The sequence below is a fragment of the Coptis chinensis genome, chromosome 8, assembly GCF_015680905.1.
Source record: "Coptis chinensis isolate HL-2020 chromosome 8, ASM1568090v1, whole genome shotgun sequence".
Classification (NCBI taxonomy): domain Eukaryota; kingdom Viridiplantae; phylum Streptophyta; class Magnoliopsida; order Ranunculales; family Ranunculaceae; genus Coptis; species Coptis chinensis.
Genome location: NC_141463.1, coordinates 13,836,134 through 13,851,154, shown reverse-complemented (window position 1 = coordinate 13,851,154; position 15,021 = coordinate 13,836,134). Strand labels below are relative to the sequence as shown.

At 36.9% G+C, this 15,021-nt stretch overlaps 1 protein-coding gene and 1 pseudogene across 1 annotated transcript; both read right to left on the bottom strand.

The window, feature by feature from the left end:
* Window positions 1–2,896: 2,896 nt before the first annotated feature.
* Window positions 2,897–5,481, bottom strand: LOC147480083 (UDP-glycosyltransferase 83A1-like). The gene is made up of 3 exons (XM_086581234.1): window positions 4,702–5,481; window positions 3,681–4,551; window positions 2,897–3,390 (listed from the first exon to the last, which is right to left on the bottom strand). Exons 1-3 carry the CDS (start codon window positions 5,189–5,191, stop codon window positions 3,297–3,299), a joined length of 1,455 nt encoding a protein of 484 aa, XP_086437360.1. The 5' UTR covers window positions 5,192–5,481; the 3' UTR covers window positions 2,897–3,296.
* Window positions 5,482–6,650: 1,169 nt separating this feature from the next.
* Window positions 6,651–7,636, bottom strand: LOC147480082 (UDP-glycosyltransferase 83A1 pseudogene; annotated as a pseudogene).
* Window positions 7,637–15,021: the final 7,385 nt, after the last annotated feature.

Below are 15,021 nucleotides of genomic sequence, written 5' to 3'. Positions count from 1 at the left end.
TGATGCAATTCCCCATATATAGGTTTCTTATTTTTCTTTTCATTATTATTATTTTTTTAATATAATCTTTTTTTTTGAAAAATTAAAAAACACCTGGTTAAATTGCAAAAGGTTAAACCTTACAAGCCTCCCCAAGAGTTAGATCATTAAAAGGAGGAACACAACCAACTATACTATACCAAGCTTCAAGCCTAACATACATAAGATAACATCATAGTCATTCTACAAAAAGCCTAAGAAAGTAGAGATAGTAGTCCTACTTCCTAGTCATGATTTCTTTAACAATCTTAGGATGATCCTTCCTAAGATGAGTCTCAAAACATAGTTGCAAAGAAACCTTCACAAGCACAACACACATAAGTGAGTCCCAAAGTATCATCCCAAAACTCTTTAGTGTAGTCCTCAAGATTTCTCATCTTTTTGTTTTTTAGCGACTTTTTACCTTCTTCATCATTGCAAGCGTAGGGCTCTATTTCTCCCGAAAGAACGCTCTTGTATTCTTTTTGCTTCTTTTGGTTTTACAATAGTCCATTGATGTTGATCCTTAGAATACCTTGATGAGCTCTTATGCAAAACAATAGTTGGGGACTCTACTGTAGTAGCATCCGTAAAGAACTGATTCTCTCCTCGAATCATCATCTTTCCTCATATCCAAAGAACTAGCCCTTCATACATGTTTCGTTCTCTACTATTTGGCGGTTGGTTAATCGGAATAACTCTAGGTCGATGAACTTTGGGTTGGTGTAACCATATTGCTATTGAGATTTTCATAAATAATGATTTGTGTTTCTCCTTGTATATCATCTTGTGCCTTCTCGATGGAGTCCCTCCATACCCAGTATTGAGAGTGTCTTGGTCACCTTGCTTGTCTCCTTTAGCCTTATCCTCGGTTATTATCAGCATGTATTCTCGCTTCGACCCTCAATAATAGTTTTTCCATGATCATTCTCAAGCAACTTGTTTGCCCCCTGCGGTAGCAAGGAGTCCATCTGACCTCTACTGGGCTTGGTTATAGGGGCGGCATCTCTTGCTTGTCCTTATTCTTTGAACAATTCTCATTTGAATGTCCAAAGAACACTTACCCGGTTAGTCTAAACTTACGCTCAATAAAAAAGTTTCAAAGAATAAAGGATGGGAATCCAAAATCAATATCAACAACCACACATTCTTGCATAATTGATTCTTGTTCGTGTTTGCGTTGCATCGTCCATGCAAATTGGCTCACCTAGTAAGCTCGAAACGAAATCAATCCCATTTTTGTCCAGAGTCGTTTTGGTAAATCTATCTTGATCCATATAGGTAGAGCCTTTATCTTGTTTCTCTTTTCTACACCAAGATCTTACAACAAATATTCTTCCTGAAGAATAATGGACCATGATCGACTTTTGTCTATCCTGATTTGGCAAATCCAACAAAGCATATCACAAAACCCCCTGGATTCCATTGTTTCAACAGCATTTTTTCAATGGGGTAAGATAATCGCCGAAACCCAACATAGATATAGTTCCAAACCTTCTTCCAAAATATCATCACCTCCATCTTGAATATTTTTGGTTGAAGGATTATGAACTGAAAGGAACTGATGCATATGATTAGGGCTTGGAGGTTGTGTTCCGTATGATCCGCTTGCACCACATGGTTTGGATTTTCGGTGGATCTACCCCACCTATGATGATTTTACTGAGTCAACCTATCCACCGGAGAACATCACAATAATGGCAATTTCCCCTTCATTTTCGAACCAAAAGAAGTAATAAAAGGTTTTTGGTTTCTCATTTTTGGTTTTCATTCATTTTTATTTTTTTTTTTTTTTTTTAATATAATCTTAAACTCACTCAGCAAAAAAAATGGACCCTAGACTGACACTCCTGCAAAGTTAACGGATTTCAGGATCGGGAACTGTGCAAACTGGAGTAACACTGATCGGTTTGCTGCTGTCTGTGCTCTAGTTAGGGTCGATCCTGTACCAGTAAATAGTGGATACCTTGTAGTCTTGTACTTGTGTGTAATAGCAATATATAAATTCTTCTTGATCATCTGTTGATCGGCTTCCGAGGTTGAGCAGTGATTCAGAGAGGATAACTCCGTAGAGCAGCGATTCAGAGATGATCGTAAACTCGACAGTTGACACACACTCTTCACATCATCAATCTTTCTCTTCTTCTCAGCCACTTGATAGCACTCTTGGCCATCTTGTTCCTCTCTCAATTCCATTCCCTCTAGGATAGTTTTCAAAATAAAATTAATTGGGGCGCTTCTGTCTATATATAGTGCCCAAACTTAATTGTTGAAATTCCCGAGTTTACCCTCCCTAATTGTGGAAACTAAACGCGGGCTCGACAACAGTTTCTATTTGTTGTAGTTGTTAACAACGATGAAACTTAACATTAGTAATGCTAAGGAAACCACTAACAACAAAGACTAGCAATTTGTTGAATACGGTATTATTGACTCGATTTTTTCACCTCAAAAGGGGTAGTGAATAGTGACCATATCAGACCTTTTGAAAATGGGGGAGAAACTTCGTTGCTGTAAACTGATTGAATTTGGATTGCATTCCGAAGTGGACATTCTATACTGGTGATGGCTCTGGTTGTGCTCCAAATTGTTTCTCCCATATGATCATAGAAGATCCCTTCTTTGCTGCAGCATCCACACCGAAATTGGACTTTCTCAACGAATGTGAGATGCACCAGTGGTCAAGCTTTTGAGCTGCCCTCTTCCCTCTTGCTGGGAATCCATGGAATAGTACCTTTTCTAATGGGAAAACTGCAGGCATTGAGTCACTTTCTGATGTAGTACTTGTTGTGGAAGAACACGATGCGGAGATCGTAGAGATGCGAAGTGAAGAAAGAGATGTGATTTAGACGAAAATAATGTATTTGAAGAATAAAAATAAAGACTTGGAGAGAAAGTTTATATATTCAATTGTTTCGGCAAAAGATCCTATATGCTTTGCCTATTTCTCTATTTATACTAGCAAAATAACAAAGAAAATAGAATTCCTAAATATATGTACGTGAAAACCAGACTTCTAAAATAACCCAATTTCATACATGTAAACCGACTTCCAAATAATAAGGAAGTTAAATACCACTTCCTATTATTCAGGAACAAGGCACGCATCCTGCATCACTTTCTAACCATTGCTTCCTCCAGTTGTTCTCGACAACTCTTTCCATTGCTAGGACAATATAATTGCTGTACGTTCGGCCCCATTCCATGTGCAAGAACCGCCAAAACAACCGAATTATGACCTCTGAAGATAACACCCGCAACTCCAATCCCAAGTTTTCCTAATGCCGAATCATCAGGGTTCGCCTTGATTGTACCTGGTAGTGGAGGAACCCATGAGACCTCTCTAATTCTACCTGGTGTTTTTGCTCTCCCCTGTATGTTGAGAAGCGCAATATGAGCGGATCATCCGTAGTTTTAAACATTGTAGACACATCAAAGTATGACTACTCTGTTGACTAAGATTTTAATAGGCAATACACATGTAGTTTTTCTACTAATAAGGAATACAATTTTTATTTAATGAAAACGAAGTTCAGTCTTCCATCGTTCTGCAATTTTAAAGTTCTAAGCAGACCTCTCTAAATCTGTCCCTACAATCAGTACTAAAAGGATCTCCCTGAGGAAGTCCTAATAATTTCATAGAACATCTTCAGCACTTTAACCTGTTAATGAAGTCGTTGAAGTTTTTTGAGGACGAACCACCTTCACTGACACTCCTCTTAGCCTTATATTTGAGCACCTGGGCCCTTGATCTTATACCTTCATCACCAATCAACTCATGCACTTTTTTATTGATCTCAAATCTCCCAACATTTCCATTTTCATCTTTGTCTAATCTTAAGCCAACTCTCCAAATATCACAGATATAGATCTGGTTATGGAATTGATCAGCATGATAAGGCCAGCATAAAAGAGGAACCCCCATGCTTACACCTTCTACAGTTGAGTTCCAACCACAATGAGTGACAAAACAAGCAATAGAGGGATGAGCCAGCACATTTTGCTGAGGTGCCCAGTTTACAATTTTTCCATGGTGAGCTAATATGTTCTTAAAGCTCTCCGTGTATAATGGACTTAGCTCATCAGTGAGATCTGGTCGAATCACCCATAAGAATGGCTGATTGACAAGTTCGAGTCCATGTACAAGTTCATTGAATTGGCATTGGTTGAAGGTTGTGGTGCTTCCAAAGGCAAAGTAAACAACTGACTGGACAGGTTGCTGATCAAGCCAGGTTAAACAAGTTGAATCTTCTAGCAGTAGGTGTCCTGGGGGATGGCCAAGCCGCTCAGTCGCAAGCAATGGGCCTATACTCAGAATGTTAGGAATGAAGTCATAACTGGCAGGTTCCAGCTCGTCGAATGAGTTGCACAGTATCCAGTTAGTGGCTTCAACAGCTTGCTTAACATTGTTTATATATTTGAAGAGCTTCTCTCGCATGGTATTACCACCTGAAGAAACCCACATAAGGTCTATGGTGCTCATTGCTGGCATGCTGACTGGTAGTCTTAAAACTTCTTCTTTCATTGGACAACCTAAGAATGTGAAAATTTGTGAGTTTCATAATGGTTGGTTATAGGTCTATCTTTTACAAACTATATATAATAACACAGGAGAAGCTAGGCTCAACACCACAATGCAAAATCGCAACACAACTAACACAACAAACAGAAATGTACTGATACCTTTATAATCAATGTCTCCAGCCTCAACAAGCTTGGGAACATACAACATAAAGGCTAAAACACCAAGGGCTGCGGGCCAAAACATAGCTCTTTTGATTCCAAGCTTCTCAGTAAACTCAAGTGTCCATCCCATAGATGGATCAGTTACAACACAATCTATATTTTCATGACCTGATTCATTAATCTTCGTAACCAACTTCTCCAAATGAACCTGCATGTCTCTTGACATAAAATCAGCGCGCTTTTGTGAATCTGTTCGGTCATCTTTGGCATCCAATCCATCCGAAAGGTATACTAGATGGATCTTTCTGTCCTCTTGTTCTCCTATGTGATCTAGCAATGTGGAAATTACCTTGTTGTGTATGAATTCCGCATTTACAACCGTAACTTTGACTCCATTATCAACTAACTGTTGAGAGAATTCCATGAGAGGCATCAAATGGCCTTGTGCAGGAAGTGGCACAACTACAACATGTGGTACTTTGCCCATTTTTGAAACCCCGTTTCACCTAAGTAGCCGTACTATGGTGCAATTAGTTCCATGGTTGTACTAGGCCCTCTTACATAGTGCCCAATGAATGGTTCTTATTCATTGCACATGGTATCGCGATAAGGTGTTTTTTCGACTCTGAAAATGCGATGAGATGTTGATAACTGAGTGATTGACACTGCTGTCCTTATATATTGAGAAACAACAATGTTTATGGATATACTGTCGATATATTTATACAAACAAAATCAATTGTTGATCGATCAGAAATTAGAAATTGTATTTTGGTTAATTGTTTCAAAATCCAAAAAGAGGGATAAAAGGAAAAAGAACAAACATATTAGCTGATTAATTCAATGATAAAAGCTTTTTGAGCCTGATTGGGTTTAAAAGGTTAAGAAATTTTCTGTAAATGTCAAAACTAGAGAAGGAAAGAAATCACCCTAATTGATTGGAGGATATTGATGAGCAATTTGGAAGAAAAAGAAATGGAAATATAGTAGGTTTTATTTCCATACCAATCTTTGGAAATAGAACCTACTATATTTTTAAATCTTTTTCTTCCAAATAGATCCTCCAATCAATTCCAGACTAGCAGAGTAGTCATACTTTGTTATAGTGTCTACAAAATTAGAGCCAAAGTGCAAAATGTCAAGATACATATATCCTGACTTTGCAGAGATTGGTATGAATCTCAACGAAAAGATTTTTACGGTATTTCCAGAGATAGGTTCTATTTTTTCTCTGCAAAGTCAGGATATATGTATCTTGACATTTTGCACTTTGGCTCTAATTTTGTAGACACTATAACAAAGTATGACTACTCTGCTAGTCTGATAATCAAAGAAGTCAAGTGGGTACTTCCACCGGATAATGAAATTAAAGCCTGACGGTTCTTCCATAGGCAATCCGGGTTGCGGTGGAGCGGGGGCAGTGTTTCGAGACAATCAAAACAAAGTTCTTGGTGTTCTTGCACAAGGGCTAGGTGTTGTAACAAACTATGAAGCAGAGTACTGGGCGATTCTGCTTGCAGTGGAGTGTGCAGTGCAGAAGAACTGGAGAAGGATTTGGATAGAAATTAAGTGACTCGATTGCAGTGGTGCAATGTCTAAATGGAGTGAATATTCCATGGATGATAAGAGCATGATGGACACAAGCAACCTCTTTGCTTACAAGTTGGAGATTTACACACACCTATCGTGAAGCCAATTTTGGAGCAGATGCCGAAGGATGGCTTCCACAATGGCAGGTGGACAAGCTATATATATGGAGTGACAGTAGACCTTTTAGATCCTATTTTAGATTCTGTTGAGTCACATGCAATGTAAAACCGTATTCCTGTAACACATTCTTTCAGTTTAATTCAATCCTTGAGTGCCAAAAAAAATAGCTAGTCTGCTACTAATAACAGTAATAAGGAACACAATTTCTTGACTGAAATGATTTTCAACATTGTCCGTACTGTGGTGTAATTTTGAAGTTCTAATGAGTTCTTGAAAGCACCTTGACTACAATCATTAATTTCATAAGATATCTTTTGCTTTTTATCCAGTTAATGAAGTCTTGGAAGTTCTTTGTGGACGATCCACCTTCACTGACACTCTTCTTAGCCATATCTCTGAGCTTATTAGCCCTTGTTCTTATACCTTCATCACCAAGTAACTCATGCACCTTTGTCCTAATCTCAGATCTCGTAACAATTCCATTTTCACCTTGCTCTAATCGTAAACCGACCTTCCATATATCGCAGATATAGGTACGGTTATGAAATTGATCAGCAACATAAGGCCAGCATAACAGAGGAACCCCCATGGTCACACCATCTACTGTTGAGTTCCAACCACAATGAGTTACAAAACAAGCAATAGAGGGATGAGCCAGCACCTTCTGCTGAGGAGCCCAGTCTACTATTTTTCCATGTTGAGCTATTATACCCTTAAAACTGTCCGAATGTAATGGACTTAGCTCATCGGTGAGGTCTGGTCGAACTACCCATAAGAATGGTCGATCGACAAGTTCGAGTCCATGTACCAGTTCGCTGAATTGGCTTTGGTTGAAGGTTGTAGTGCTTCCAAAGGCAAGGTAAACTACCGACTGAACCGGTTGCTGATCAAGCCAGGCTAAACAAGTTGAATCTTCTTGTTGTAAGTGTCCATTCGGATAACCGAGCCGCTCACTCACAAGTAAAGGCCCTATACTCAGAATATTAGGAATGAAGTCATTATTGGCAGGCTCCAGGTCACGGAATGAGTTGCAGAGTATCCAAATAGCGGCTTTAGCTGCTTCATTAACGTTGTATATCTTATATATAATGGGAAAACTTGCCGCCGTTTATTAGTCCCCATATTCTCGATTTTAACTCAATCTTTTAAATCAAAAGAGTACCCGAAAGTTTCACCCACGAAATCCTCAAACCAGTTTTAAGTTGAAGGGTATATTCGTCATTTAGAAGACACCGTTTCGCCTCCCGAAAGAAAATATAAGAAAAAAAAAAGGGGAAACCATTCCGACTCTGTAACTTCCCTATCCCCATTCCCAAATCCCCTCTCAGATACTCTCTCCATGATCTCTTCTCATCCATTGTTTACAAAAACAAACATGCTACACTGCATGTGTATGTGTCTTCAATTTTCCTCTTTCTAATTTCAGTGTTTTATCTAACTGATTGAAAATTTTACCAAAGTTTTATCTAACCCGTCATTCTCAAATTTTAGGATGACTTATTTTTAGTTAAATTTCGTTGTCTTCATTTTTCGACATCGCTTAGTTGTCACTCTAAGAATTGTCTGGTTTCAAGTTTATTCGTTTTTAATAAATTGCTTTGTATTACAGGTTTTTCTCTTAGAAATGAAAGGAAGTGGATTATTTGGATTGGGAGAAACACACTGGATTCAATAACAGGTTGGTCATTGCTTACTGTTTGAATTTTCGCTTTTATTTTTCATTTAGCGAGCATCAAGAAGACTTAAGGGTATTATCCTTTGCTTCATTGTGTTATTGTCAGTGGAAATAATACAAAATCAAGTGAGTATCCGCCAAAGTGAAGAAAAATAAAATCTCTAACCTAGTACTTTTGGTGATTCATAAATGATTTTTTTCCCTTCAGTTATGCTTTTATTTTCTATTTTCTATTTTCTATTTTCTATTTTCTATTTTATTCTATCTTTCATGGTAGATTGTTTCTACATAATGTTCGATACTCATACTTTTTAACTCATATATTCCTTTACTTAATTGCTTAAGACGCGTGCCTCAGATTATTCAAATTGATTACTTATGAACATGCTTTTTTAGTGTACTTAAGTAGGTGCAATACATTGCCAATGAGCAATTTCAAGAACTCTCATATTATTCTCCTGTTTCAGTTCTTGGTTTTGTCATTTGCTAAACAATTCAAAGGTGTACTATCCTTTAGGCCGACCGAGTCAATCAATGATCAAGAAATACAATGACAGAGATTGATACTGCTTTCATTGTGAGAACTTTTATTGACAATTAACATGCGTTGAACTTTGATTTACATGTAACTAATAGGGTTCTTAGTTTAGACAAATGTCTTTTTGTTTTTATTTTATTTGATGAATTTCTTTTAATGTGATATATATTATTGATATCGCCTAATAAGATAATCAGTCATAATCCATACACAAATGGTTTGACACTTATAGTTGGGATTTTGTAAACTTATGTGCTACGTTGGTTAATGTCACACTTTTCTTCTGGTTTAACCACTAGCACATGTTATGCTTTCTCCATACCATACTTTCCATATTTAAACAATAGACATTTAAGGTTTAACCTCAATGGATTGTACAAAGACAAGTTTGTTCTGAAGACAAGTTTGTTCTGATCGACACTTCTCTATAGCTTTTCTTAGGATCAGCTTCATAGAAATTATAGTTTTGAACATTTTATTAATCAATGGTTTCTGATTTGTAGATTTCTGAGTGGTGAATCTTGGTTCAGAGCATTGGTATGTTGGGGATTTCTACTTTGTAGCAATTATAGCCGTATTAAAATCTTGGGAGCCTTTTTCCAGAAACATAACAATTTTGTATCAGGTACTCTTTTTTTGAAACCAATTAATTTCTTCGTTCTTTATTGTTCATTTTCATTGTGTAATATAGGCGTTTTTACCGATTAGTTATTTGAGAAAATGTAATTGCGACTTTCATATACGTTTATAAAAAATAAAGTTCTCTTACGACATGATCAGTCTAACTCACCCACAATTTGAACTAAATCAAATTTGAACAAGTTGAAATAATACAAACTTTTAAATCAAAAGGGTACCCAAAAGTTTCACCCACAAAATTTTCACAACCCTTATGTGCAAGGGTAAATTTGTCATTCAACAAACAACGGAAAAAAAAATGGGAAAAAAACGGAAAATTATGGAAATTCTGCTTTAAAAGATAATATAGCCAAAAGACACCATTTCGACCCCATTTTCCATCTCTGACTTCTCCATCTCGATTTCCTTTTATTCCAAACTCCAATTTTTTCTCTTCTCCTTTGAATGATTTTTATATTCTCTTATCTTCCTTTTAGTATCTCTATATCCCCAACCTCCAATATTTTGTCTCCCTCCTTCTATTTGACATTTGTACGAATTGCACTGATGCAATTGATGAGGTTATTTTGAAAAACTTTTTACTTTTTCCATGTCTTCTATTCTTCTAATTTTAAATTTGCTTACTGCCCTTCATCCCTGACGCACGTTTACCATTCTAAACATACTTGGGTCTTCATTTCATTTACGAGTATTCTCATTGGTTCATATAATCCGTGTTTTCTTTTTTTTCTAATTGTTTTTTCATAAATGGTGTCCATGTTATTTATTTACTTATTTTTTATTTTTAGTTTCAGAATATTTATAGAATCACATGCGACGGAAAATCTAGACTTTGTTGGGCACTTCCTTTGTATTTGATTTAGTTTTACATGAGCATGGTAGTTCGTGAGTCATGATGTTGTTACTGTAACATGTTAGCACTTAAGGTGTATGGCCTTATGGTTCCTATAGTAAAACTTTTCTATATGTAAGTTGGTCAGTCATGGAAGGCTATGCCGGCTGATTTTACTCTTTGGCAAGAACAGAGATCCATTTCTAATCTTCGAGGTGCAGGAGCCGAAGTTTTCACTTGAAGAGTGGCAATGATGAGAACTGTCATAAACAATGAATGGAGCTTATGCGGAGGTTCAAGAGTTGTTCTTTGTCTGAAAGTAGTCAGATCTATGCCCAATGGAAAACCTTTGTTCTGAAGTAAATGCTACATGTAAGATTGTAATCCTTTTTCTCATTGAATTTTCCTTCGGTAGTTGTGCTCATTTGTAGAAAATATAATATTGAACTGGCTTATGAGCATCATATTGAAATTTTTTATATTGATAGTTTGTCGAATAACGATTATTGATTTTGACCAATTTTATAGTATAGGTTTGAAAGATCGTTAAGCGAAAATCAAGGCAATGACTTGCCTCCCCGACTTCGCAAGATCGAGGGAATGGGATAGACCAACTAGATGGTTTGAATACTTGACTTCTGAAATGAATTAAATCGATTCACGTTGTTGTCTTGGAAGCCTGTAAGTTCTCAAGTATAGCCACGGAGATTGGCGGATCCCGAAAGTTGAGGTTTGAATATGCATTCAATAGTACCGACCGCCGCAAAAGGTTTGTTTGGCTAAGGCGATAGGTTGAACTCGATTAGTTATGCTAACCCCTGTTTCACATGTGTGCTCGGAATAGTTTTGAAAGCGGGTGTCATTCCAAATGGTCTGAAAATTTGTCTGCTGGTTTCAAAGAACTTTCCGGAGTATCCTAGCAAATTGCAACTAGAAAGGGTAAGAGTTGTTTCTTTTGGTTTTTTTTAGGGTGCTAGATTAACCTTCTTACTAAAACATTGCAATGCATAATATTCATTTTGTAAGTAATATACTAATATAATAATTTTGCTCAGTCTTATGGCTGCTTCCTTTGCATATTGAAGCATTTTTTTCCTATGCAAATCAAGAAAATTCAAAGACATCTCGTGATGAATTAGAATGCCCTGGAGAACATTTTGTTTTTGACATGTGCTTGGTTGGTTTTCATATAACATGTGGACATCTTATGTTGGTTCTTTTCCATAGTTTATTTTTCACACCTTGGTGATAAATTTTAATTTGCCAAGAAAATATGTATAGAGTCATGTTCCTTTAAGTGATTTTTGGACCTATCAAATCTCAAAATTTATGGGTCAAGTTGTAGTGTTCCAGCCTTCGATCCATGACATGTAAATTTAATTTTGTATTATGTTCGTTATGTGATATGATGTTCTCATACTGAACATGTTTTATTCAGGTTTCAAAGTGCTTTCCTAAACATATCGATGTTATAGAGAGCCACACCTTTTAGTTGTTGTTGTTCAGATTTATTAGACTTTGTGACTAGCTAGATTTATTAGTCTAAGTTGTCCTTTGCTTCTTCATTGTTCAAATTTTTATGGGGTATCTTGAATGCATGTAGATCTAAATGTTAGTTCTATAGTGAAGTTTTTGCTTCGTAATTTTAGCACTATACATTCCAAAGTAATTGCTTATTACTTTATTAGTGGTTAGTTTGCTCCTGTTTTAAACAAACTGGGGAATCTTAGTTTGAACTCTTGCATGTGATGACACACACCTTAGGGGCCTGTTTTTTTTTTCGTCGTTTTTTTTCTCTTTGAACTTTGGAATCACATAAACCAAGTCAAGATGGAAGGAGCTCAAGCTTCTATGCACACTTTGTGGAAACATGCAGATTACGCTTGGGAAGTCAATTGGACATCTTTTGTTGAACAAGACCATTGGCTAGAGAATGGTAATGTTGTTGCAACTCAAACTGTAAATCAGTCTCAGTCTCAGAATGATTGGCCGAAAATACTCTTTGATGGTGCCTTTAGCATGTCAAATTCTAGAGGAGCTTTGGGTGCTTTATGTGCACAAGTGAAGATGGCCAGATTTTGAGAGTTATGTATACTAAGTTAATAGCAAAACAGCAGCATTGCAGTCAGAATTTTATGTTGCGAGAACTAGCGACAAGGCTTGCACCTTTAACAATGGCTAGAACTGCAACAAGTACACCTATTTGGAGACAATCAATGTGTCACTAAAGCCTTAACCGAGGAACTATCTGCGGTCGATTGGGGATGTCAAAGTGTCAACCCTTTTAAATTCTATTTTGGCTTTCTCTGCAAATTTTGATTTAATGACCTGCAACCGGTTAAGTAGGACTTTTAATGGGCTGCTCATAGCCTAGCCAAGTGGGTTCTTATGTTTCCGTGTAGTGGGCCTCCTCCGGATATTTTTGTAAACTCTACTATAATCTTTCTTGAATCTTACTTAATAGAACGCCATTAGTCCACTTCTTGAGTAACAATAAGGGTTTCCTCCCCAAAATATTGATTACTTTGTTAAGATTCTCGCTTATTGAGTTTTCAATACATAGTTTCAGCAACCATTGTTTCTTTCTTTCTTTTTCATCCGGGGGTGGTGGTGGTGTGTTCTTTGTACATGGTACAGACTTCGAGCAAACCACAAGGAGTGGTAATCGATAAAATGAAGTTGAAGCAGCGAATCTTTATTTACTAGGATCTGTTTGAGTGATTCAGTTTGTCAGGCACTTCATGTTATTATTAGTATGTCAAACTTGGAAAAGGCGCATGGGAGTTATGGATGAACAGCAGAGACCCTCGTTTCCTCGATGAAACATCTACAAATTTTCCAACCTGAAACACAAAGTACATATTACAGTTTTGGACGTGTCCCTCGTGTATTTTGAGCCTATGAACGAAGGAGAGAAAGAAACACAGTTACTGTTAAAGATGGATTAGGGCATAAAAAAAGAAACGATCATGCCTGTGAGAGTCCTCATTGGGAGATGACCCTAGAATAGTGTCCTTTCGGTTTCCATGTTCTATAAGGCCCATTTATCTGGATTAGATTTTGTCCCAATCTGCAACTCATTTCTAGCATAAGCACTAAGTTTGAGACTCTACACTTAGCCATCTACTACAAGATCATATACATACACATTCAATGCGACCCAAAGGCATTGATACAATGCATCAGAGGAGAAGACAAAAACTGACCTTGGGAGGCAGGAGACATTATTGACGACATAAGGCATCTTTTTCCTTCTTTGAAGATGTATCTCTCACACATCTACAAAGAAAGAAAAACTCTACAGCGGACATTCTAGCCTCTTATGGTATTGTAATAGCCACAAATATGTGTTCTTTGTGTTGGCATAGTAGACGCTGCCATTTCCTTTGTAAAAAACCTGTACTTAGACTCTATGGGTGTTTCCACACCACGTTTAGTATAAATAATATTGCAAACCTTTGGAGCTTTTTTTTTTATTATTTATCTGGATTTAACTAAATTTGTTGGAGGACTATTTGTATAACTGCAAGAAGGGTAATTCAAATCATACTGTCGTTGCAATTAACATATATAAAACTCTGCATGCATGGAAATTCATCATATATAAAGCCTTCAATTTATTAGCTCTTGAGACTTATAGTTGATCAATCCAACATTTGTATGCTAAGTAAATATAGCTTAGGCTTAGTTTCATCTCAGTTCTCCAACTATCAAAAATTTGATTGGGAGCTTCCCATCAGATCGGATGCTCAACAGCATATAACAATATCCATTTCTAATGTTTATGGAAATTTATGCACAATTTATTCTTAAAAAATACTTACTACAACAAAGGAGTTTGGGAAAGGGCTGCACAGGTCGTAGTCTAAAAAAAAAATCGAAGTCGAAGCAGACTCTGACATTGCTAAAACAAAACCACCGTGTCATTATAGAATTTATGAACTCATAATTGAGTGTAGAGTAAGAATAAATTTTTTTTGCAACACTCAAAAGTCAAAACACAGTAAAATCACATTTCTTTCTTAATGTGGGCACAAATTAGAGTGCTTTCGGGATTACAAAAAGGGATTTGATCTGATTAACCATGTAAAGGAAAACAGTTGTTGTGTCACTCTTCTCAACTTAATGTTCTACATTCCTATATATAACCGATAGTACAAGTTGCAAAAAGATTCCTCGACCGTGCCATCATCAACCTATTAAAACAATTCAGTTTCATGTGTCTTCTTCATCCCATTTGTTAGAAAGAGGAATTACTTTACATAGGGTTTTTTTTTACACAAGGTGGAAACACACTACTCAATCCGATTGCCTTGGGATAGCTGGGCTGGGCCATGTCAGAATATCCGTTAGCCGGATAGCATAACATCCTCTACAGTCTACACTGGTACCCCGTACCCATGACTGAAATAACTAAGTTTCCTTTCAATTTTTGCTCCAACCAACACAAATAAAACTCCTATCCAAAAGGTAAAATTCAACAGTATATCGACTTTAAATTCAACCTTCTAAGGAAAACCTAAAAAATATTGTATGAAACGGCTGAACTTGTATCATCTACCGCCTTCCCCTGCCACAAAACCCCACCACAGCCTAAACACATTACATCTAATCCACAAACAAAAGCCTAATGATGGTGCACAAAGCAGCGAGAACTCACACATACTTTCGGTCAACCATCCTTTTTTTCTTTAATAAGGTGATGGGGTTAAGGACCCCTACCTGTGCATTAAACTTCAAAGAGTTACATACATACCTCCTTCGGATGTTGGTTAAAGTGTCGTTCGAGCTATTTATCAACTAATAGCGAGATTCCCCATCTCCTCTATCAACTAATAGTCTATTACCTACGGTATACTACCCCCATTGGAAATAGTTTTTGACACTTGGAGTGTAAACTTTACACTCTATCACGGTTTACAC

Excerpts from the sequence above, each read along its gene's own strand:
- LOC147480083 (XM_086581234.1), bottom strand. The coding sequence starts at position 5,191 with ATGGGCAAAGTACCACATGTTGTAGTTGTGCCACTTCCTGCACAAGGC. Across the intron at positions 4,552-4,701 it reads TGGAGACATTGATTATAAAG|GTTGTCCAATGAAAGAAGAA; the intron begins GTATCAGTACAT and ends TCACATTCTTAG. Across the intron at positions 3,391-3,680 it reads TTCAACGACTTCATTAACAG|GGGAGAGCAAAAACACCAGG; the intron begins GTTAAAGTGCTG and ends CTCAACATACAG.